Source organism: Apis laboriosa, unplaced genomic scaffold, assembly GCF_014066325.1.
Source record: "Apis laboriosa isolate Shangri-la unplaced genomic scaffold, ASM1406632v1 scaffold34_cov151, whole genome shotgun sequence".
In the NCBI taxonomy this organism is placed as follows: domain Eukaryota; kingdom Metazoa; phylum Arthropoda; class Insecta; order Hymenoptera; family Apidae; genus Apis; species Apis laboriosa.
In genome coordinates, this window is record NW_025222928.1 from 1,770,253 (window position 1) to 1,796,982 (window position 26,730).

Genomic DNA, 26,730 nt, shown 5'->3' on the forward strand with positions numbered 1-26,730 from the left:
AATTTAATGGTAATTTACAAAAGATAGCCCCAAGCGAGTTTTCTAAAGAAATCGTTTTCAGAAGAAAAATATAGGAAAGAAAGGAAGATGGAAGCAACATTTTTTGCATCAAAGAGTTAAGGAAAGTAAGAATCGTATCAAAAAAAACTCGAAAAGAAAGCTTGATCTTAATTTCTATATACAATTCAAAATACAAAAGCCGTTCATTAAATGTGACCGAGCAAACTTTTTTACGGTTATCACGACATCGTCAGATTAACAACGAAAACCGGATATTCTCACGAAAAGAAGATAGACCGTATTTGTTCGAGTAATTATCGTAATCCAAAGTGGAAAGCGTGCGAGAAGAAGCCCTCTTAAATCGCTTAATCCGCTTCATTGTCGCTCTACGTTCCTTTTACGTTCTCGCTAATTTTTATCACGATTCTTCCAAGAATCTCCCAATCTTTTTACAATTATTAAAACGATTCGTGCGCGGCAACTTGATCTGATTCTTTTTAACATTAAAAGAGGATATTAATAATTATATCAAAAATTCAAAAATCTACACAAATCTACTCGTCATATTTCTTTTTTATTTTCCTCAAAGTACTCGTACGATATTCGAACCATCAGATTCGATCCGACATGATCCTACCTCCGTCGCAGATTAATCGACCACTCTATAAGACTAATCGAACCAAAATCAATACCATAAACCTCCCGACCGTAAACGTACCTGTTACTCTATCTTCCATACACTCTCCAACGTTCCCCAACGTCCCTTCTCCTAGCCATCAATTTCTCTCTGTGTGAGATAAGATTCGCATAAAGGCGATAAAGGAAAAAAAAGAAGAAAAAAAAAAAGAGAAAAAAAAAAAGAAGGTCTAGAGTGGCGATTGGACAGCACAGTAATCAAGCTCACCTTCAAGATCGGCCACGTTCGATTGGACTCTCGCTTCCGGTCAATTGCCAAGGTTTACCCGGAGCATCCAATAAAGCGAGGATCTCCTCGATGGTGGACGGTTTCCAAAGGATTTACGCAGCTGCGGTTCCGTTGTTTCTAACACGGGGCGAGGGCTACGAGACGACGCTGGACGTCGCGACGCTCCTACTATTCCCGGGGCATCGAACTGATGGAAAATTCGAGCGGGGTTAATATCGAGGGAAATTTACATTTCCGCCGGAAATCAACAACACGAGATGGGAGGATCCCGTTGGGTATTTCGAGGCCGATGACGGTAAAAGCTATTTTTGTTTCCCCTCTTCCCATCTGGCCTCGGGATGTTTCTCGACATCCGTGGACCGCGTTTGAAACGTTTCATTTCGATCGAATTTACGCGACAGATGATTTCTTGAAAGATCGTTCCTTGGAAATCGACGATATCCGAGATGTGAGAAATCCATCTGCCTCAAGTTTTTTCTTTCTCGTTAATTTCGAATAATTTAGCGTTTAGTTTATCGAAGAAAAATTTATGTATTATTGATTAAGATCCAGAAAAATAAGTAAATATATTATGATTCAAAATTCATCAATTCCAAGCGTATACAATTCAGGATAACTTGTCTTTAACAGTTTGTTTTTATAACAAAATTCCATTATGATAAACTATGGAACTGCGAAACTCTTATAGATAGATTCAATTCGTGTTCGTGACGGATCGTTAGGCGAAATTTCTCAACTTATCCCGGAGTATAATAATACTCTCGAGAAAATTTCAACTTACTCGAGAGTGGTGGATGCAACGTGGATGCCGATGGTTGGAAAAACAGATCCGCCCAAAGTGTTTTCGTTAGCTCTAATAGAAGATCCCATTCGAAAAGATAAATGGTGTCTCACTGTCCAAAACGCTCGCCTTATCCCCCTTCCATCCAATTTTTCCATTCGCGCCGTATAATACGCGCCATAGAATTTTTTATTCCGACAAAAGGAGCTCTCTCTCTCTCTCTCTCTCTCTCTCTCTCTCTCGGCCCAAGAGCTCTAAAAGAGATAGATTTAAGCAGCGTCTGGTTAAATAGCGTTTCACTTTTCTTTCCTTTCTTTTCTTTTTTTTTTTTTTCATCGAAATTCGTAAAGAGGAATTTTCTCCTCCTCCTCCTCTCTCCCTTTGGCTTCGTTCTTCCGCTCCATTTTCTCTCGCACGATCCTCTATCGTTAACCACGGTATACTTTCGCGCTCCGAAAGTCCTAGATAACCAAAACGATATTGAATTCTAGCGAGTTTCTAAAGAAACTGGGTGGAAAGAGCCAGCTAGCCATCCAGTACCAGTCAGCAACTTTGACGAAAGGCTTTCCTTTCCTCTTTTATTCGCGAGATATTGTGGCCGAATGTGCAGTTCTTATGTATCTTGCGCCAAAAATTGAATTTATTAATTTAATTTTGAAATACTGGCGTGTTAGGTAGAATTTTATTCTTTTTTGAAGTTCGAATTCCATATTGTTTCTTCTTTTTTTTTTTTAATTATTAAAAGATTGAAAAAAAAAACATTTATCCATTCAAGTTTAATAATGAATTTAATTCTATATTGTAATTCAATGGTAATAATGATGAACCTTTTATTGGAACGATTATTTCGAGTAAGTAATTCGAACGAGTCATATTTTCTCGAGCCCTGAATTCCAAGATAGACGTTTCATACGAATCTTATAAGTGTAAATAGTTTATCCTCGTTTGTTTCGAGTTAACTTCGTTTGACAGTACAATCTTCCACAATTTGTTCCACTTATATCCTCTCGGTTTTTCTCCAATTCCTTCGGCAATCTCTTCTCTTCCCCCTCCTCGATCAATGCTCTCTCCCGCGAGCATCGATTCAACTCGGACAGAAAACAAGGATTTCTCGATCATTTCACCCCCTGATGAAATTTTTCGCCACTCTGAAATCATCTACAACATCCGCTCGTTCGAATTCGATCCGACATCGATTCAACATCTCCAAAATTCCTCCACGATAACTCTTCCTCCCTTCGAAGTCAAAGAAACCGATAAAACTATCAAAAGAAACCCTGTTAAAGGATTAATTCAAGGACTAAATTCTTTATCTCCAGCACTCGCGCGAAAATCACTTCTCTCTACGATTCGAAGATAACTCTTCCCTTCGACCCTTCGAAATTAAAGAAACCGATAAAATTATAAAAAAAATTCTGTTCAACGGCTAAATTCTTTATCTCCTCCACTCCACTTCTCTCTTCGATTCTCTCTACGAAAGTGACGATTCGAAGAGGCGACAAATTTTTCGCCATTCCGAAATCTATAACATCCGCTCATTCGAATTCGATTCTGCAAAATTCCTCCACGATAACTCTTCCTTCCTTCGAAGTCAAAGAAACCGATAAAACTATCAAAAAAATCCTGTTAAAGGATTAATTCAAGGACTAAATTCTTTATCTCCAGCTCTCGCGCGAAAACCACTTCTCTCTACGAAAGTGACGATTCGAAGAGGCGACAAATGGCGTCTCTTGTAGCGAAGTTTCAAGGGAGGGGGTGGTTTGGTTTTATAGAATCCCGGACCGCCGGCACGTCGCCCGGCCCTTTTCTTTTTCTTTTTTTTTGTTCCCCGTTGGCCCGAGTCAACGGAGTAGAAACTTCGGAGTAGAAATAAGTTTAATTCACCGCGGGAACTCGGAAATCTATTAAAGTAAGATCCGATCGTCTTTAAAGAATCGTTCGTGCCCGTGCGCCCAACCATACCGTCGCCTTTTCTTTTCTTCCATTTCCACTTCCTCCACTTCTCCTCTCTGCTTCCACCGAACGCGTTCACTCGCGTTTTCTCGCGACGTCGAGCCTTATTGCGAGTGCTTGGAAAGCGGAAGCGTCGCCCTTCCCCTCTCCCTGCTCCTGAAGAAACGTGGAACGCCATCGTGACCAGGGAAGGAAGAAGGTCTCGAGCAATCTTGGCGAATCGGCGAAGAAATTATTGTCGGAACGATATCTGCGGTATTCCCAACAGAAATCACGATCGCGGTACGGTATTCGATTCGCGTGCTCGATGATAAATTCGTGAAACTTATCCGTATTCGTCGGACGCCCCTTCTTTGTTCCACGAGAATATAACGATAAAGGAAATCTAAGAAGGTTTGCGTTTGATAAAGGATCCCTTTCGTTGGTTTATTTCGTCGAGTTGGAGTCGTATATCGGTGCAATGCAATCGGTTTCTCTTTTCTTTCTTGCTTTCTTTCTTTCTTTCGTGTGGATTCTGTTCTTGCGAAATAGAACGTTCATCAAGGTGAAGGTGTGTTAATTGATAAAAGGATCTCGTAAGATTATCTCTAGCAATTTCTATTTCAAAATATCGCGATATATGATAATTGAAACGAAATCTCAAAAGCGATGTTCGATAACGAGATATTAAACACAAATCGATATTATATAATTGTATAAGATATTGCATAACTTTATGATAATCGAAACTCGATCGAGTATGATACTCCATAATGATACGCGAATAAATATTTATTAAGCGATAAAAAAGATTGTAAAACAGGAAGACACACAGAAGATCCAACGTCGATTCGTCAGTCGCCTGTATATGTATATTCATCGTTCTCGTTTAAACGATTCCCCGCGCCATTCCTTTTCATCCCCTATGCATAGCCAGTGAAACTACGAAACTTTAAAGTTTAATAAAAATTCATGCTCCGTGAAACCGGATCCTTCGTGAAACCTTCGCCTTACGTACTCTTTTCCACTCGTTTAAAAATCGTCGGCTACGTTCATAAAAAGTTTCTTTGCCACCTGGATCTCCTCCTCCCCCCACCCCCTCCGTATCTTCGTTTAACACGCGACCTTGTATCGAACCGAGGAGACCTTACTTTCCCGCCGCCACCGCCGCCATTTTTTCTCCGTGTCCATTTTCCCCATCCATCGTTCGATTCTCAAACGGAATGGAAAGTTAATCGAGGAGACGTTTTTTTCCTCGATCGAGAGAAATTCCTTCTTCGAATTTCGAATCTTGTGGCACGATCTTCTCCAAGATCTACGATCTTCCCCAACCCGACACTCAACTGTTTCGCTCGAATTTTAGAAACTTGGGATCGTGCAACGTCGGCGTTTGAATTTGAACAAAGGTCGCGTCACAAAGGAGCGTGCGATGCGCGCGCCTTGTACAGAAGCGGGCAGCACACGGAAGGAGGAGTTTCGGAGAAATGTTCGGCCAAGTTCGGGTCTCAAAGGTGCACAAAGGAGGGTGCACCCTCTATCCGGCTTAATCCCGTTGACAAAGGTCAGAAACAACGATCGGAATCTTGGGAAAATTAATTTAGGATCGAGGCGCATCCGAATATCGCGCCTTTCCGCGAATTGATCGATAATCGCGATTTTTCTTTTTCGAACTGGAATTGCTGTCTTCTCTCCATTTCTACTAACCTTTTAATCAGAAGACGCGAGAAATATATATATCTGTCGTTCTTCTTCCAATCCTATAGCCTCTTTTATTTACTTCAGAAACACTTGTTATCCGCGTGTACTCCTCCGCACGCTCTTTCACCTTCGTTTCTCCAACATTTTCAATTTCACTCCGTCAAATTTCAATTTCACCTCATCGCCTCCAATACCCTCGACGAGGTCGAGGACGAAATTTAATTATCGCCACTTACGTGGAACGACGTTTCCAGGGACGAAGGTTCGAAGGAAGGTAGGAAATTGCATTGGTCACGCTTCGTTCGTCGCATTAACGGAAAGGCGTCTCTTCTGAAAAAATCTTCGACCGGAAACGCGGTTCGATGTCGCGGTTCGTGCGGTGAACACGTACCGGAAACGGAAGCCAAACTTGCTCGATTCGAGGAAGAAAGAGAAAGAGAGAGAGAGAGAGAAAGGAAGACGCGCCAGGTTTGAACGAAAAGAGAAGGGAAGCACGTTAATTGGCGTTCGTCCTAGAAAAAAAAAAAAGATTTACCAACACCAGCGACTCTGGTTAAAGTGAGGTCAGAAGCAAGGATGATCTGGCGCGAAATGGCTGGCAGGGGGAGGAGAGGGAGCTAATTATCCCAGGGGAAAAATTCGAGGGGGTTAGGAAGGGAAAACGGCAACGTGCAACGAATGTTCTACATTTCTCGGCCGGTGGCATCTCCATAACTCTTGAACGGGATTGTTAATTGGATTTTTCTTTCTTTTTTTTTCCCTCCTTCTTTTACTCGGTCGTTTTCATTATAACACGCCCACCTCCATCGCTTAACCTTTCCCCCCTCTTGGCAATTGTTTTGCCCTATTTGTTCCTCTCTCTCTCTCTCTTACTCATTCTCTCTCAACATCCATCCACCCTTCTCTCGTGTCCTCCCATTTTTCATTGGTCCTTCTCCTCCTCCCTCACGCTCTCCCTTTTGATACTCTTCTTGACCCATTTGTCCGCCCTTCTTTTTCTTCCCTCCTCCTGTTTCTAGTTGATAGCGCTCCCTCTCCTACCCTTCCTCGACCATTTCCTTTTAACAGCTGCCCCTTTTCATTTCTGTTCTTATTCATGCCCACTTCTACCAACTCCGATCTTCCACTTTTATTCCCAGTGTCCGCGGCATCAGGAGATAGCCCAGCCACGAGTGTTATTTCCTCTTCTCGTTTCGCGATATGTCCTGTCATATGGACGAGGAAGGAAGGAAGGGAAACCGTTTCGGAGAGGAACGGACAAAATATTCTTGGTCGGTCGCGAGATTTTTACAGGTACAGGTGTACCTTCGTTCCTTGAGAATTTTATTCGCTCGAGATGAACCGTGGCCGTGGTTTCAGAATGAAACACGTGCCACGGTCGTAAAAGAAGAAGAATGCACTGGGATATGTACTGGGTCGGGAGAGGCACTCGGGAATAAAGGCGATTTTTACCGGGTCGCTCGTTCCTTCTCCCGAAATGATTTATTTTGTATCGTACATTGTTATTGTCTTAAATGAAATGTTTTTTTTTTTATTTCCTTGTTAATGGATATATAAAAAATTAGTATGGATTTATCTTATCTCCAATATTGTATCCTGAAGTGATTTTAGTGGATTTATTAATTAATTAATAAAATATGATTTATTAATTAATTAATTTACAATGTGAGGTAAGATGTATGCTTTTGTCGTAACGTGATTTCACTTTGAATTTGATTAGTTCTTTTTTACAAGTTCAGGAGATTTTTAAATTTCATTTTTCATTCCTTATTTACAATTAAATTTTGAGTAAAAATTAATACACATTGGATTATCATAATATCGAATTAAAATTCCGATCCAGATAAAACTTTTCCAAGAAAGTCTTTTTCTCTTGAAAGGAAGCACGTACATTTTGGATCCACGATCGATTCGAAGAATTTCCACGTTATGCCACGCCATTTGAAACAATATAGTCGCAAAAGGGTTAACGATTCTCGTACAGTCTCTCGCTCGGAACGATCGGAAGCCATTGATGGCAAAGAGACGCGAATCACGTCACGTACAGAGCTTAAGGGTATCGATCTCTCACGGTGATATTCTGCCCTTCTTCACTTCGATTCCCTTCGTATCCGGTTGCGGCGCAGGAAATGAAAGTCAAAGGAAAAATCCGTGGAGCGGAGTATAGCGGAACAGTCGACGAGATGCACTCGTTGGAAACGAAGATTCCCGGAAACCATATTCCAACGCGGATCTCCTTCAAGCTTGGTGAGAGAAAATCGAAATCGACGGAGAAGTTGCTCGTTAAAGTCGACGAGACATCGTATCCGTGCCAAACATCGTTGATCATCCCATCAATGATCGATATTTTCGAAAAAAAACTCTTCGCGCTCGTCGCAAAGATTTTATTTCCTGCGTGTTTTTCAATCGATTCTCAATAATTTTCTCACCTCGAGATCCTTTTATTTTATCGTTTCGTCGTAGAAAAGCTATGATTTTTGAATACAGAATATTTTCAATTTTATTTTATTTTATTTGTTTTTTTAATTAAATATTTCGGAATATGATGTATCATCTTGCAGATTTTAATTATTCCATTTTTTTTTTTTTGATTGTTTCGATTATTCGTTACATTTGTTATTCAGAATCGAGATTCTGTCGGATAATTTCTTTTCATCCTTTCGATTTCGGAGTACGGAATTCCAATTTTATTCGATAATCGCAGGAAATCGTTTAATTCGAACGATGAAGCGTGAATAGTATTTCACTATTTTTTTTTTCTAGCGCGTGAAATTCTAAACCGTTATAAATAAATATTATCATCTCTTCCACGCATTGGAAGCTTTAATTGTCCGATTTCGATTCTCTATTGACCGATTTCATTCGAAACGCAACGTGACCCCGATTGAAATGGATATTCGTTAATAAAGCATCGAGAGTAAAATAATATCGTCGTATCATGCGCAACATGCGCATGCAAAATTGAAGATTTAATAGGGACGAATAATCTTTCGTCGATTTCACAATTGCTTCGAATACTAAAATCGAATTGTTCTTCTTCAAATGCAATGATGATAATAAAAAATATAAAATTTCTTTTGCATACGCGCTTTCATTCAAGTATTGATCAGATATAAAAATAATTACAACTCCAATACATATCTCTGTTGCAATATGTAATAATATACTTTTATCATATATACGTAGTTAAATCATTTATCATTTGTGACTGCAAATATTTACCAAATTATTATACTCGTATATATATTTAAGATTTCAAAGAATTAAGAGAATAAAAAATAATAATTGATATGATTGAAGTGTACTTTGATTAGTAGAATAAATTTGTCAGACATTTATAATCAAATTGCACATACTTCTTAACTCTTAGATCCACCATCTAACTCTCCACTAAAATCTCCCAAACCACCAAAAACTTTTTTTTTATTCACAAATTCACAATTCGCTTCACAGCGTATCACTTTGAACCCTCGTTCCTTTTCAATGCCAAAGGTTCCACCAACCCCCTCCCCATCGCGAGAACAACGGATTCCAGAAAAAATGGCGCGCTGTTCCACGACACTGGGACGAATTCCTCTCGCATAAATTGCACCGTTCGCAGAGGAGCGTTAAAACCTGTGCGATCCTCCGCCCAGATAAAACTTGTGCAACGCTTCGAGGATGCCAGTACGTGGCGCGACACGCCATTGTCCAAGGGTGGCTGGCATAGTTTTCATCTTGATATATTCCCTCCGTTCTCGTGTCGTCGCGTGCGCCCCGCGGAAACTCGCTCGAAAAACGCACAGAAGCTCGGTTCGTGGCGCAAAAGCGGCCGCGATAGCGAGATACACCGTCCATTTTCCTTCCTATGTTTCCCCTCCAAAGAATTTAATTGGAAACGCGCAAAGCTTGTCTGGACGTCGAATCTGCGATGTCTTTAATTTTTAGACGATTTTGGAAAAAATGGTAGTCAGGATTTATAGGTATGAGGAGAATTAACGAGTTCATTATGCTCTTTTACATTATATTTAACTCTTTGAAGTTTAATCCTCTAGACAGGTTTAAATCGGAGAAATTTGGAAGAAATGGTTTCTTTTTTTTTTTTCAAAAAGAAAAATAAGAAATAAAGTTTGATTTTATTTATAATGTTTTATAATGTTGCAAAGAGAAAAAGTAGAGGTTTATTATAGATCTATTTGCAATTTAAGCATAAGATTCGCTGAAATTCAAGTGTCCAAGTAGATTATATAGTGGATCGTGAAAATTAATTTTTTCTCTAATATATTCGAAGTATAATTTAAATTAAGCATTGCATTTAATACTTATTAAGTTTAATATTTTTTAATATATAAGTAATATTATAAATATATATTTTTTAATATATAAGTTTAATATTTATCAATGGAAAAGTAAGTATTAAAAAGTATTAAAAATATGTTGGATCGTGTTCGTTTGATTGCCAGGGATATTTTTTAGATAGATAGCCGCAGATTATCCGTAGATTTTCCACGCTCGATTTCGAATGAAAGCAGACGAATCTTTTTATTGCCTATACGGCAAACAGGAAATTCTGTTTGCCGTTGGGAAACAATATGTGTCGGCGAATATTCATTCGCGTTTCTGCAAACGAGGGACGCTCGCGTGAATAAACAGATGTTGGGGCTCTACCATGTTTCAATTCCTACGTTTCTTTTTAATTCCTGTTTTCTTTTTTTTTTTTTTTTTTTGGCTGGAAATGGATTTTAAATATCGAAGTGGATCATATACGGTTTGCGAATCTTTTAGGGGAATTAAGCTCTCTTATTCTTTCGCTATTGAATCTTTATCCCTTATTTTTTATCGAAATTGAATTAACTCGGATAAGATTAAGCTATATTCGCGTGATAATCTATTAATATCTACTTTCAAACATTCGTTCTTTTTACTTTTCTTAAATTAATTATTCGTCGTTTCAATATCAATCGCAATTTTTCTCATAGGAAAATACCAAGTGTATCAAAAATAATATTGATGAATTTTATCAAATTTTGATAATCTATTGATATCTACTTTCAAACATCCATTCTTTTTACTTTTCTTAAATTAATTATTCGTCGTTTCAATATCAATCGCAATTTTTCTCATAGGAAAATACCAAGTGTATCAAAAATAATATTGATAAATTTTATCAAATTTTGATAATCTATTAATATCTACTTTCAAACATCTATTCTTTTTACTTTTCTTAAATTAATTATTCGTCGTTTCAATATCAATCGCAATTTTTCTCATAGGAAAATACCAAGTGTATCAAAAATAATATTAATAAACTTTATCAAATTTTGATAATCTATTGATATCCTCTTTCAAACATCCGTTCTTTTTACTTTTCTTAAATTAATTATTCGTCGTTTCAATATTAATCGTAATTTTTCTCATAGTAAAAAATATCAAGGATATATAAAAAGGAGATATATGAAAAATAATATTAATGAACTTTATCAAATTTTGGGTGGATAAAATTTCGTCTCGCAACGAAAGGATACTCACCTATCACCGTTAAATTGACTTTGGAGTTTCTCGTTTGCCCGATCTGGAAATCGACGCGACACCTGTAGATACCCGCGTCCTCCTCCCTTATGTGGTCCACTCCGAGTTCGGCCGGTTTCTTGTCCGGCATGAAATAAGCTCGATTCGAGAACACCGTGTCGTCCGACCATCGTTCGGCGATGCCGAAATCTCGATCCCTGGCATCGACGCTGAAAGAAAGATAATTGATTTTATAAAGTAGGTGCATAGATCATCAATCAACACGTAATAATATCAATAAGAAGTATTAATTTATACAAATATTACATAGATATATGGAGAAAGAAGTTTTTTTTTTTTTTCAAAATCGAACAACAAAACGAATAATTTATCTCGTGAAACGATTCGTTCAAATTTCTCTTCGTATGAAATATTCGTATGAAATAAATTTTATCAAATAATCATTAGAATATAATTTTAAAAACTTTTCAAAAAGTCAGATTCATAAGAAGTTTCTATTCAGATTCATAAGAAGTTTGAGACGGGGGGTGCACGAATTTTATCATAATTATTTTAATGAATGCCATTCTCGCTAGAGGATAGACGTATTTCCCGAGTGAATAAATTAAACCGCATCGAGAGTACGAATAAATCAGACGATTATAAATGCGAACTGCTCGTTTTAAGATAGCTGCTAGTTTTGATGTTGGTATGCTGTGTTCGTAAAAAAAGAGAATGTTTGTGAAAAGTAACGTGTGAGAATATGAGCCGCGATAAAAAGAGATTTATAAATATTAATCACGATATAAATTCTTCTTTCCACATGAAATAATTTTTTTGTACTATATATACACGAAAAAGAAAATTAATTATATTGAATAAGAATGTGTACGTTATTTTCCTACGCGATTTTATAAAGCGTGAGATTTTTACGACGGAAAGAGAATTTTATAAAGAAAAATATCGAGAGGATTGATAGAGAGAGAAATCAAATCCGTTGAGAAAATTCTTGGCGACATTTGAAATTTGCATATTCGATTGTAAGGAGATACGTGGGTGGTATGATTGAATATAAATTTTTCTTTTTAAAATTCGTGTTACAATCTCACTATAATTATATACTATAACTTTAATTTCGTTTCAATTTGAAAAATTAAGAAAAAACGATAAATTTAAAAACTACAAATTTTTAAAAAATACATTGAAATGTATCCGAGTATATTCGACGACAATAAACATACAATTAATCACGCAAGTAATAAAATTCTTGGAACTCGAACGATTTTAAAATCTATCCAAAGAAATATCAACAAACGTCGACACGCGCGATGTCAACACACCGAATTTCTTCGCAATAACCTCAGTTCACCGCGAGCCTTCGTTCGACGCGTATTAAATTTTACGTCGCTCGTAATCGTATTTCGATTAATTTCGCATTAGAATTTTTATCGTGGGTAGATAAAAAAACGAAGCGCGGTTCTGTGTTTCGTATGCAATAACGAATAAGATGTATAATTCGATGTGGTTCTTTTCTTCGGTAAAAGAATATTTTTTACATCCATACGTGTTGTTTGAACTTGTTTGTTAATTTGTTTATCGATAGCACGTCCTTCGAAGTACACGCGATTGGCTAGTGTTTCTTAGTTAATAACTCGAGTTAAGAAAATCGAAACGAAAGTTTTTCCAAAGTTTTCGAAAATATCGCTTGAAATTGGAAAGAAATTTCGAATTAACCGATGTTTCCATGTGTTTTTAGGACACGCCCGCGTCCAAATTGGTTCTCTTCTTACCTGTAGACCGACGTACCGAGGTCCTCGCGGTACCAGAGCACAAGGTGCACCGAATCTCCTTCCTGTGTGGTTGATATGTCGCATGGAAGGTACGTGGGATCACCGACCAGTGCCACGATGTGCGATATAGGGACTGAAACAAAGAAATAAGTAGAATTCGTTAATAATCGATTTTTAATACGTGAAATATCGATTTTGAAATATTTATCGAATTAATTTGCCAATCGATATTTCATATTTTGAAACTTGATGATTTTGGGTTTTGGGATAAACGATCGAACCGGTGTGATTGATGTGCACAGATGATGCGATAATGTGATTTTTATAGCTTTTAAACTCACGTGTGTAGCGCGTAATTTTGTTATAAATGTAAGAAAATTAGTTTATAATTTATTATCACGACTCGTCGTGTTATATGTTAAAGCTACATATGATATGATGATTAATAATTTGTATCTTTATGATAAATTGGCAATTAATAAGATCGATTTATTTTCATACGCTCTGCATATCGTATTATTGTATTATTTAACGAGATAGTAATAATAGATATGCAATTAGTTTTACTTAGAAAATTTTCAGACACATAATTATCTAGGGATAGAAATTTAATTATTTTTATAATGTTATTTTAGTCATTTGAGTACGATACATATATTAAAATATATGTATTACAGTTGATAATTTTAGCGTCAGGATAGCATATTTTAATCATTATCGTTTAAATTAACGAGAAATACGAAAATTTTTTGGATGAAAGAATTATTTGTTTCTATTTAACGTCGAGAAATTTTTTTTTTAAATTTGCGAATATACATTCGACTCGTGTCAATCAGATAGTAATATATATATATATATATATGTAGAGGTAGCGTTGAAAGGTTGAAAATATTCTGATGAAAACACGTCAGTCACGTTATTCTGAATAGTGATTTATATTTCGTGACTTCGGATCAAGGAACGAACTTAAGATTTATGGGCTGTCTTCTTCGAAAGCAGCGAATCGTGCAACGTCTCCGTAATGCACACCTGCATGTTTATGCGCGAGAGTGCCGTGGGGCACATGCAAAATTCAGAGAATCGGTCCAGGAAATATCGTCCTCGGGGAACGTTTTCGTGAAAATAATCGCGATTTATATTTTGTTTCGAGAGTTAAATACAATGGCGATATAACGCCAATATCTACTTTTTAATCGGTTATTCAATATGCAGGTGAAGTAGTATCAAAAAATTATTGTAGTTTTCAAAAAATAGGATTTCGATACTGAAAAATAATCGAAAGTTGATATCGATATTTTCACACTAAATAAGGATACTTTTTTTATTCACAAACTTTCAAAAATATTTCAAGTCATTCACTCTTCAATTTCTTACACTTTCTCGTCCTTTTTCAAACTGATAATTACACCGAACGAAAACGTTCTCGTTTCCTGAAGAATCGATCTCTTGGAATCCACGATTCTCGGGAAAATACCTCTTTTTCAAATTCCTGGATCCTCTTTTTCTTTTTCTTTTTTTTTTTTTTTTTTACGGCTCTGCACACAATCATTAATCTTTCAAAGATTCCATCTCGTCGTTCAGTTGAAAATTCCAAAAGTCAACGAGGCAAGAAAGTTCGGGCACGTCTCACGAACAAGATAATGCTCGTTCGAGAACGTACGTTCCCGTGAAAGCTCGTTTCTCGCGAAATCTTGCTTGCTCCGCGGCTCGCACGAGATCATTCCATACTTAACCAGTCGTTTTAACGGAGAACAAAAGACGTGGAACGTAAGAAAAAGGGAGCGTAACGAAACGAAAGAACACGCGAAGAAATACGCGAAAAATAAAACGAAACTCGCGTTGTCCCCATCTCGTCGTCGTAAAGTCTCGAGTTGTCCTCCACCGACCCAGATATGCGTTCTACGCTTAAAGACGAACGTACGGAAGCGGAAGTAGTCGTTGCAGAGTGCCATCCACGTCGAAAAATATTCTCCTTCCCGTTATCTTCGAAATAAATGGATATTGCCGCGAGGGAGCGATCGCGGAACACGTTTGATAATAAAGAATTGTGGCTTATTTATCGCAGTGAATCGCGTCTATTATGGCCAATTTCGTGATTAATTGGGACGAATCCGTTGAGAATCTTGGATAGTGGTATTTAAAGAGAGTTTATTCGTCGTTTGAAGATTTTTTAGATTTAGGAAAGGATCGTTTTTGAATGAGTTATTCGGTTCGGACGATTTTTTCGACGATTTTTAACGATATTTGAAATTTAAATTTTGCACGCGAGTAGCAAGGGTAGGATTTTAATCTAAAAGTTAGTAGAATTTTCTTTTTCCTTTTTTTGGCAATTTTGTGGAAAAATTGAAATTTTGTTTATTATGCGCGATATACAAAACGATTGATTTTAATTTAAACAAACATTACATTTCCATGTCGGCTTTATGGCGTTCGCAAAATTTGAATTTTGCGAGTATGCGATTTTAATTTATAAATTTTCTAGCGTCAATTTTGTAGCGGCCAAAAATTGAAATTTTGCACGCGCACGGAGGTAGGGCGATCGATTTTAATTTACAAATGAAAAACTATTAGCAAACTACGTACGAAAATTTTCGTATAATAGATACGACGACAATGGAATCGAATCCGTAATCTTTAATTTTTCGTAACGATAAAACGACCAATCCTCGAGTTTATACGTTAAAACAGCTTATACAACCTACTATACAAGTTACGAAAGAGACAAAGAAATGCAGATTAGAGTTCGTTATAGCACAAGCATATACCATTACTTGATTATTCAAGTTTCACGAGAGACTTCAAAAAGAGATTATTTTTTCGCGTTGACCAGCTTCTTTGTGCCCTTTCCCTATCCGAAGGGAAACTCGAAAAACAAAGCTGGCTTTTCGCAATACAAACAAGCTCATTACGTTAGAAGAAACGTAATACGTTTGACGCTTCCCCCCCCCGATATGAGGGGAGGAGAAAGGGCGACCCTTTGAAACTTGGAGATTTTTCTACAATTTCTCCCTCTTCTCGAATCCTCGCCTCTCCTTTTCTGTCTCGCGCGTCTGCAACGCCCGAGAATATTTGCGGAGCGTGTTGGAGCGGATAAAACTAAGTGCGGAGGTGGAGGGAAACGCTTAGCCGAGGCAAGATACCGAGATTAAGCGGTGTAGAGCGGGCGTTTAGGGGGCCGATTTGATCGCGACCTCGTAACTTGCGTATCAAGCGGCGCGACTCGGTAATTAGCCGACCGACGTCTTAATGCGTATAATATCGAGAATTAAGCGGCGCAGAACCCGTAATTAACAGGTATGCGCAGGGATTCGTGGCGTGGATTAAGTAGTACGTGTCAATAATTAGCGGCAAGATAATTGCCGCTCACGGATACCGAGGATACCGTGGAGTGTCTGTCGAAAATTGTCCCTGTTACCCTGTGATTTCTTTGATTTGTTAAATTTCTTAAGTTTCTTAAGACAAACGGGAAGATCTTGTTGTGGAATAATTCGAACAGATTTATTCCTTCGCGGAGACTCTCTCTCTCTCTCTCTTATTCTCGATAGATGGAGAATACTGAAAGAGATTAGAGAATTATAAATTTTGATTTATCTTAATTTAATTTCGTTTATAACTATAACTATAACTTAACTCGATATTTAACCAAATTTTTATTATTACGAAATCAAAATTGTTTTTTTTGTAATTTTGCGTTTCACTCACGTTCCGTGGAATATCGAAGAGAAAAATCGAAACGTTTAATATAGAAATTGACGGGGGAGCTTCTCTTTTCTTTCATACACGAGGCTATCCTTATTCTATTCTTCTTCCTTTCTTCGAGGACGGAATATCGAAAAAGATGCGACCTGGGCCACCATCTGATGTCTATCATTCCTCCAATCGATTTTTGTCCGATTTCAAAGTAGAAAAATGAATAGAAATATACAAGAGGGTGATAGAAGAAGGGTAGGCCTCGAATCCTCCATTCTGTTCTTTCTGTCGTCGATGAAATATGATTACGGATAGGGGCGTTGCTTTATTGATATTCGAGCATGTTCCACTAGACACTTCGTGATATTCGACACGACGAGGACATGCTTTTTTACAAAATGGCCGGATCGATTTAACGCATTTCGTACAAAGATCTTTTTTTTTTTTTTTTTTCGTGAAATACTGAGTCTGAATGCATTTCTAAATTATATATATATATATATATATAGAGTAGTGGTGACGAAATTTTTTTATATACGTGGGTTAAAAATTTATAAATAATATTTATTGAATCGATAATTTTTAATAAAATAGTTTTTTTCGAATAAAATTAGAAAGATTTTATTTGTACGTGTTATTAACGATTATTTGTAAAATTTGTAAAATGAAATCATCGAGGAATGGTTCACGTGCCAGTGAAAATTCGTACGTGCCATTTCTGTTTTTTTTTTTTTATTTCGTTTTAACGGTATTTAATTTTTAATCATATAAAAACAATATTGATACGATATCGATACATGCAACCGCGTTTTTTCAGAGAGATATCCGTGTTAATACGAAATATAATATAATATATGCAAGTGATTGATTAATGTTTAAATACAATAATAAGTACAAATACTTTCCGTATATAAACTTTATGTATTCAACAACGAATTTCTGTTTATAATTGAAGAGTCGTTTTCGTTATTATCTTGTTTACAAAAAATATTTGATAAAATTCAAGAATATGAATATGCTTAATTAAAGAAGGAGAATAAAGTGTTGGACGATAAATGGACCAAAAAAATGGCCGCGTGCGATACAATCAACGCGTAATTACGAAAACATTTGGCGAAAAACTTAATAAAAAGCTCGCCAAGGGTGAAAAATAGAGCGAAAATGTAACAAGTAGCGTTTGAAAAAAAAATAAACTGTATAATAATTGCAGATTACGTAAGAGTCGGTGCAGTTACGAAATTACTGCGCTTCAATTAATTTGAAGCGAGATATCGTGGCGGAAGGCGCGTTTACTTTGTTTCATCAACACCGGTTATTCTTTTACTCACTTTTTAATCAATTCCAAGACAACCGATTTAATTCCATTCAGCTCTTTCCTCTCAACGAATTATAATTAGTCGAAGGGATGAAATTCAATCGGGCGAATGGATTCAATCAATTCTGAACTCGGTTTATTGAAACTGTTTTCTCGGAAATATTTTCTAGGAAGTTCCGAGAACACGTTTCGATCGAGATGTACAATTTAAATTTTGCGATTATTGTATTATAGAATTGAACCTCCGCTTTTTTCGTTAATTATTTAATTTTTATTGAAAATTATTGAACATTTTTTTTTTAATCGATGCAAAGTGTTCGTATTGAAAATTCGTAAATGTATTTTTCAGAGGAGATTAAAGTTGTAAGAATATATGAAATATAGGGAGAATGAAATATTGTAAAGAATAGAAATTGAAATTAAAATTTCGAAACTTTTAATTTGACTTTATAATATATATTTTATTTTTTAAAAAATAAAATGGTAGAGGAGGAAAATTAGAAAAAATAAGGTATGAAAATATGTATAATTTAATTAAAATGTGTATTTTAATTCTTAGAAGGAATAAGTTTAACGAAACAAAAATATTTTCGAAATAACAATATTCTGTTTACCTGGTTAATACTTTTTTGACACTGAACTACAAAGTTCTCATTGCGAAATAATTTCATTACATCATCCTTGGGGAATATCAAACAATCCTTCCACGATTGTCAAACGATTCATTCGCGTGAATCATGGCCTCGAGCATTTCGCGCAAAATAATTCCATGCCATCATGCTCCATTCGAATACGTTTGCACGCATTTCTCTCTTGTATCCATTTTTAAAGGAATTAAGATTTTAATTTCATGTATTAAAAAAAAGAGAAAATTTTTGATATTATCGTTCTTTTTTTTGACAAATCGTCAAAATTTTTATTCGAATTTATTCGGATTATATTTGTAGAATTAATTAATAATATAATTAAAAAGATGTATTATTCTTATGAATAATTAATTAGCTATTGATTAATTTTTTGAATATTTTCTTCATTATGGAGATACAAATTGTGAAATTTGTGTAATTAATATAATTTAATGTAATATCTCGAATAGAATTCGCACAGTTCGTTTGCATGATGATTAAAAATTGGAGGGATTTTTATTAATAATTCTAAATTGCCAATTTCTTCGATGTAATCCTTCGTAATGAAGAAACAAATCGTAAAATATAATTGATATTTATTAATATCTCGAAGAAAAAAGTGAACAGAATAGGATATATTTACTCTTCTCATAAATAATTCAAATTTGATCATTAACTTTTATCAGCTTTATTAATATCATTCATCAAATATATTTGATTATTGGTATTATAATATCTCAAACAGAATTTACAATCGCATTTACACGATAATGAAACAGAACGAGAAATATTTATCACTTTTATGAATAATTCAGTATTGGCCATTAGTTAATGGAACAATGCTTCCTTTTTTTCAGAATTATAAACGCGTGATACGACAAGCATCCCGAGGATTAGAATTACATACCAAGGAATGTTCTGTAGACGTCTATAACGATAAAAACAGGTTAGTGGGAACCCTTACCATAAACCCATTGAGGAATTCACGATCGCGTTTCCCTCTTTGAACCGCGTCGTTATCTTTCTCTCTCCCCGTGACTTTTGTTCCCCTCGTGTCTCCTCCCCTCCCATCACAATCTAAACGTCCAATAAAAATCCCTAAAAGAACAAACTTAAGACGACACTTGAAAAAACCATTCCATTCAACAGTTGTTCGCAAAAATTCGAGTACCATTTAAAACAATTTTGGTATTCGATATATTTTGATTTGAACTACATTTGACTGTACATTTGCGTACAGGTCAATCTTCCGTTCGATGAATGAATTAATTGACCTGAAATTGTTGAAACAAACGATTAACTCAGCGGTCTGGTTTGTTTGACGTGTCGGTAAACGCAATAAATTTCTCTAAACGAATTAAAAAAGAATGACGTGCATGGTTCTGGATTAATGGAGCGTTGACGCGGCTATAATCTGATCACAATGTATCAGAAATAAAAAAAAAAATTTGAAATAACAGGAGGAGATGCAAAAATAAACTTTATTCCTCCTTTCTATATTAACTACGACATTTTGATTAATGTCGATTACAATTAATTAATCATCGATTTTAATTAATCAAAATATTACACAAATAAAAAGAAAGAATTAGAGATCAGATAGAATGTTCCCGCTTGATTAAATTTCACCATAGATTCACCATAAACTTGATCCAACCAACAATCCCCTGATACAACAACCTTTCCCTACATCCAATACATCCAAACTCACCCTCTTCTCCACATTTTATCCTTGAAACACCGATCATAAAAGGTTCCTTTCCCCAAAGAATGAAATTCTTTCTCTCCCTTTCTCTCTCTCTCTCTTTCAAGCCTTCTCCATAAACTTCTTTCCTTCTACAGGGAGATCCTCGAACATAATTCAGCTGCGGTTTGTCCGATGGTTTCGAGGCCTCTCGACCTCGAAGCGCTCGTTCATCTCGCAGCTCGTAGTTGCACGAAAAGCCGAGATGACATCTCGCGTATCAACGAGGCCGGTCGTAGCCACGGCGTCACGCTGTTTGTCATATCGCGGGAAACGTGTGCATAAACGGGTGTCGTGGCGGCAGCCAGAAGCGCACCGAATCGATAATATCAGCTGGGAGAGAGGGAGAGGGAGAGGGAGAGAGGGAGAGAGGAGGAATATGCCGGGCAATGGGGCCGTGGCACGCGATTTTATCGCGTCAAACGAGCACTTTGGTGATTAACGCTGGCCTTGGTTGAAGGGCAGGTGTTGGATCGTGAAGATGAGTGTTTGGAGACGATTCCCGGCCAAATTATAGGGTTTGTTGCTCGCCAATGGCGGATGATTTGAGAGATCCCTAAAATGGATAGTCGTTGGTTACGGTGGTGATGTTGATGCTCTTGGAGAATATACGATGTTGCGGAATTTGGATCATTGTTGCGAGATTATTATTTTGCAATGGAATGGAATCTCACGATGATGAAATCGAATATCGAGATAAGGATTGTAATGTAATCGATGATAATGGAAATACACTCGGGACGAGAAATTTCAACGAACAAATTTTTGTAGTAGATTTAAAAAAAAAAATAAATAAAATTATATTTGCGATATAATTATCAAACGAAATCGTGAAATTGAAACGAAAATGTTACAACTGACATTGAAATAATCGGATGATTGAATTGCAATAGTGTTCTTTCGCGTTCGAATTTATTGCAGAAATTTTAATGAGATTTTATGAATATTCATCATCTGAACGAAGGAAAGAAGCACACGAGTAATCGACAATTAATTACGAAGACGTAACAGGTGAGAAATTTCGACGAAATTGACAAAATGTTTTTCCCTTTATTTGCAAACCGGATTATTTTCGATATAAAACATTTCAAAAAGTTTATAATATTTGGAGAGACACGGGGCAGGTTAAGTCGGTCACGAGATATAATGGTATAGTCGATGAATTTTCGAAAAGTGGATTTACGTGTTTCGACAGAAATTATTCAACGTGTCAGAAACCACGAGGGGAATCGCGGAAAAATGACAGGTACGTGTTTTCCAAAACCGGTTCCAAACGGTTCGCGTATCGGCGGGATATAATACAATTAATCGAATCGCAATGAATCTTCATTGTGTATCGAAACGAAAATCGGAAATTTTAAGAGCGATTATCAGTCGAGTTTCAGGTATAAGCGTTGAAACTCGATATGGTTCGGTATCGGTTGTTATCGAATTTATCGTGAAATTTATAATCTATAGAAAAATCGAAATACGAATTGTATAACGTTGTTGACCATTGACGTTGATATTTTCGATTTCATTCTTTCGAAATGATAGCTCGATACGTAGGCGGAGTTTAATTCCCTCGTAAAATGGAGGATTTCCATAAATTTTTTTCTGATCCCTCTGTTTATTCAACCTGTACCACGATAAAACAAGATCGTTCCGATATATAAATTACGCCCAATCCACCGTTATTCTATTACGTTCCATCATTGCGATTGGCTCTTTAAAAAGGGTGAAATTTGATGTATCACGTATTCGTTATCGATATTAGTAATTCAGTTTGGGATAAATGGGATTGGACTGGAAATTTCATCCGTAAATAGGTCAACTTTATTTATTTATTAACTATATATATATATATATACATATATATCGAATATTAAAATATTTGAAATATAGGAATTTTTGGAAAATTGGATTGATATTATTACGAAAATTTTTGCTAATTTTTTATTTTCATTTCTTTTTTCGAACGAAAAACGAGATACATTTTCATTTACGGAAAAAACGAACAACATTTTTAGCTAAACGCGCGCGGTTATATTTTAGATAATATTATCGCGATTAGAAGAATTTTATCCTTTGCCGGGGAAATTTTGCCAAAAGGTTTAACGAAGCGTCGTCACCGATACGGGAAATAAGCAAACGACAATTCGTTTGAAACGGACACAAGAGAGTACACGAAGTTCCCTCCGCCAAAGTAAATTGATTCTCCAATTTGCACAGTATACTAAGTCTAACTGTTTTCTAACAAATTTCCGTATCGTGCCTTTTGAAACGCCATTGACGAACAATGAAATCATTTCCTAGTAATAGTTTTTCATTAAATTTAAAGCATATATTTTTTCAAAAACATATTTTATTTAAAAAATAATTGTCATAAACCCGATCTACTAATTCATAGAAGTCACGTCACGTTTTCGTATTACTATTGTATCACTATGATACAAGTTTCAAGCATAACTTTCAAAACGTTTTCATATTTGAAAATATTATTTTAATGGATGTGTCCAAATCCATTTTCTTCCAACAAACGAAATAATCAATTATACAATTCGTATTGAAAAAATTCGCAGAACGACTCGTCACTCAATTTTTTTTACTTACTCGTTACGTTAATTAAAACCTTATTTATTTTCATTTTCATCATCGATATCAATCGAGAACACTCGTATCTATATAATGTGCAATAACACGAGAACTATCCTTGCATATATTGTTCGCGCTCACGAAAAAAATCGCACCTCCGGTATATGATCGAATGGTAGGGGCGGAATAAATCGTGTAGTGAAATTGAATCACGGTGAATTGGACGCGGAGCGGATCGAGGACGACACGCGAGCGTGTAGAAGCCGGTTTACTCGGATATGAGCAATAACACCGCATTTCCATGGCGCGCTTCCATTCTGAGCAAGCTTTGCTATCATTTTAAATCGGATTTCGCGTATCCACGGCCATGTCGCGGAAAGGGAGCGCAAATATCATTCGAGGAGGATCGGATTCTCGTGGAGCCATCGTCCGGGGCGGCTTATTTCCCTTTTTATTCCCGCCACGCGCCATTCCTCGCGATAAGCCTGGATCATATGCTTCCCCTCCTCTCCTCCAGATCAACCATGATAATTTTACGACTTTCTTCACTTCTACAAGTCCCGCGGGGGACGATGTGAAAGAGGAAGGCACTCGACAAGCGGAAAGCGATGATTAAAAATTGGTGGATGATGAAGAAATTGATTGAAGAAAGATGGAGAGGATTTTTTAATTTTTGAATAAATATCAAATGTCTTAGGTAAGTTAAAGTTAAAGTTAAAGTGCATTTGTAGTGAATATCAGTATCGTTGAAATTGAAAGATATTAATTTTTGCAAGAATTTTGCGGTTGATATTGAAATTAATTCTGAAGAATTTTTTATTTTCAGAAACGTATTAGATAATAGTTTCTTTTATTACAGTCAATAGCGTTTGGATTTAAAACAGAGATATTTAAGTAGCTTATCATTTAAATATATCGTTTCCATGACGTTTAAAACTTGACAATTTCGAGTTTCGCATTGTATGAGTATTAACGAGCGGAGTGGAAGGAAAATTTGGTTAGCGGGAGTGGAAAGGAAACTACGGGAAACTTCTTGTCCCGTTCTGAATAGTTACCGTGATTGTACGTACGTACGTGGATTCTCCCTCCTTCTCGCAATTATAAATTTCTTTCTCACAATATCAAATAGAATCGGATGATTTCCATAGATTGCGAAACTCGCTAAGATAATTAGAAGGAAGGATTTAATCCGAAACGGGTGTATCGATCGTATCTTCGAGTTCCTTTGTTACAACGTCGATCGGTGAAAAAGAACTTAAAGTGAATTAAATTTGCATTCGTTTGGAAAAAAGAAATCTCGTCTTTTTGCGGATTACCATTTACTAGCGTTCGCTTTAAACAAGAAAGAACTTTAAACGTTATCCCAATTACCTCGATTTACAAGAAAATTTCTCGTAATAAGATATAAATTTCATGTAAAATAATTTTTTTTGCACTATATATGTATATGAAAAAGAAAATTAATTATATGGATATTGAATAAGAATGTGTACGTTATTTTCTTACGAGGTTTTATAAAGCGTGAGATTTTTACGACGGAAAGAGAATTTTATAAAGAAAAATATTGGGAGAGAAATCAAATCCGTTGAGAAAATTCTTGGCGATATTTGAAATTTGCATATTCGATTATTAAGGAGACGCGTGGGTGGTACGATTGAATATAAATTTTTCTTTTTAGAATTCGTGTTACAATCTCACTATAGTTATATACTATAACTTTAATTTCGTTTCAATTTGAAAAATTAAGAAAAAACGATAAATTTAAAAACTACAAATTTTTAAAAAATACATTGAAATGTATCCGAGTATATTCGACGACAATAAACATACAATTAATCACGCAAGTAATAAAATTCTTGGAACTCGAACGATTTTAAAATCTATCCAAAGAAATATCAACAAACGTCGACACGCGCGATGTCAACACACCGAATTTCTTCGCAATAACCTCAGTTCACCGCGAGCCTTCGTTCGACGCGTATTAAATTTTACGTCGCTCGTAATCGTATTTCGATTAATTTCGCATTAGAATTTTTATCGTGGGTAGATAAAAAAACGAAGCGCGATTCTGTGTTTCGTATGCAATAACGAATAAGATATATAATTCGATATGGTTCTTTTCTTCGGTAAAAGAATATTTTTTACATTCATACGTGTTGTTTGAACTTGTTTGTTAATTTGTTTATCGATAGCACGTCTTTCGGAGTACACGCGATTGGCTAGTATTTCTTAATTAATAACTCGAGTTAAGAAAATCGAAACGAAAGTTTTTCCAAAGTTTTCGAAAATATCGCTTGAAATTGGAAAGAAATTTCGAATTAACCGATGTTTCCATGTGTTTTTAGGACCCGCCCGCGTCCAAATTGGTTCTCTTCTTACCTGTAAACCGACGTACCGAGGTCCTCGAGGTACCAAAGCACAAGGTGCATCGAATCTCCTTCCTATGTAGTTGATATGTCGCATGGAAGGTACGTAGAATCACCGACCAATTACCTTAATTCTCCGTTTATAATTAAAAAAATTTCGCTTGCAGGGATACAAGGAGTCACTTCAAAAGAAGAAAAAAAAGAACAAAATAAAAGTTAAACCCGGCGAATAAAAGATTCCATTGCACGCAAACGTTGCCCCCTCCCTCCCTCGATTGAATAATAAACATTTTTATCGCCACGCAAGTCGCGTTCGCGTTATTGTTAAAAGGCTAGAATAAATCGTCGTCGAACGAGATATACTCCCCGCACATATAACAACCGTGCTCCAGATTCGAACTTATGTATTTGCCCGGTTTCATTTAGCCAAGTAAATCCCCGGTATTCGAACGTTTACGCCGACATTAATAGTTTTCGCTAATGCTGCATTCGTGATATTCCGTATATATCCACGGCCAACGATTTGATATTCGATCTTACTCGCGGGGGAGGGGGCGAATACGAACGTTATTACTATTAAATTACTAGCCGTGCTCGAAAAACTCTCGATACTCGTGAGTATCCGCGAGATCGATATATCGGCCGATATAATGGCGGCAACATGTCCGGCTTTATTATGTAATGAATATTTAATAACATTCGAATATCGAAGGGAGCACGGTGTTGCGCCACCCGTGTATCGGATAGGGGTTGGAGAGCGCAGATTTCCAGAACGATTTAATTAAGCGATCTCCTATCTCGGTCTACTTTCACATAAATTATCGTTGCCGAATTTTCTCGTTAATCCATAATAAATAGCGCGCGGGAAACAAATAACGGTATTTTCCTCGATTAGCCTCGAGTGTTGCGGCCAACGCGTTTCATTAGCCGACGAATTTTCGGATGGAAACAGGCTCGAACAGGGGAAGGGAGGATTCCGTGATTTTTACCCTGCATTGATATTCTTTCTATTCGTTGTTTGTCTCCTTTCTTCGTCGGAATTTTGATTGAATTTATCGATTATGTTTCGAAAAGAGAAAAAACGTCCCACGAATATTTTATAATAACGTTTCTTATGATAAACGATCTTTTTAGTCCTCCATATTTATAAATATATATATATAAACTCGTTTCGCTTGAAATAAATTAACTCTCGAATCACAAACTACTTCATCGTTCGCATCTTCTTGGAATTAATGGACGAACATCAGCCGTAGAATCTTGAGACTCGAGCCAGAGAGAAGTGGTCGAATTGGACGCTCGGATACGTTTGACGTATTGTTGACCGCTTAATTAGAGGAATAATTGAACTGTCGAATATAATCAGAAACTGGAGGATGGGGGGAGGGGGCACAGAAACCGGTTATTATTTCGGAAATTACGGGACCGGAAGTTTTAATTGGTTAATTACGATATACCGTGGGACGGATCCCGGTTTAGGGATCGAACGAACGTTGCCCACCATTGTACACGAGTACAATATCGATCCGAGTCCTCCTCTCTCTCCGGCATTCCTCGATGCCAATCCGACCGTGCAACCGTTCCCACCGAGCACGGCTCATTTTTTCCTCGAATGAAACTAATTTTGCGGGACGTTGGCGCTCAAACTTCCACCCGTACCTCCGTCCAAGACAGTTTTTCCTCGTGGCTATACGCCACGCCACTTCCGCTCTCTCTCTCTCTCTGTTCTTCTCTCTTCCTTCCTCTCTTTCTCTCCGTTATTTCCAAAGGTTATAAGAAATGGCCATGAAAAAGACGTTAAG

General features: G+C 36.5%; 1 protein-coding gene across 1 annotated transcript in view; it reads right to left on the bottom strand.

Moving 5' to 3' along the window:
* LOC122714658 (hemicentin-2-like) overlaps window positions 1–26,730 on the bottom strand; it is a 247,075-nt gene that overhangs the window by 50,314 nt on the left and 170,031 nt on the right. The window contains exons 2-3 of the mRNA XM_043936189.1: window positions 12,614–12,746; window positions 10,845–11,053 (exon numbers count right to left, since the gene is read on the bottom strand). Coding sequence (XP_043792124.1) covers window positions 10,845–11,053; window positions 12,614–12,746 — 342 coding nt within the window. The remainder of the gene's footprint in view (window positions 1–10,844; window positions 11,054–12,613; window positions 12,747–26,730) is intronic.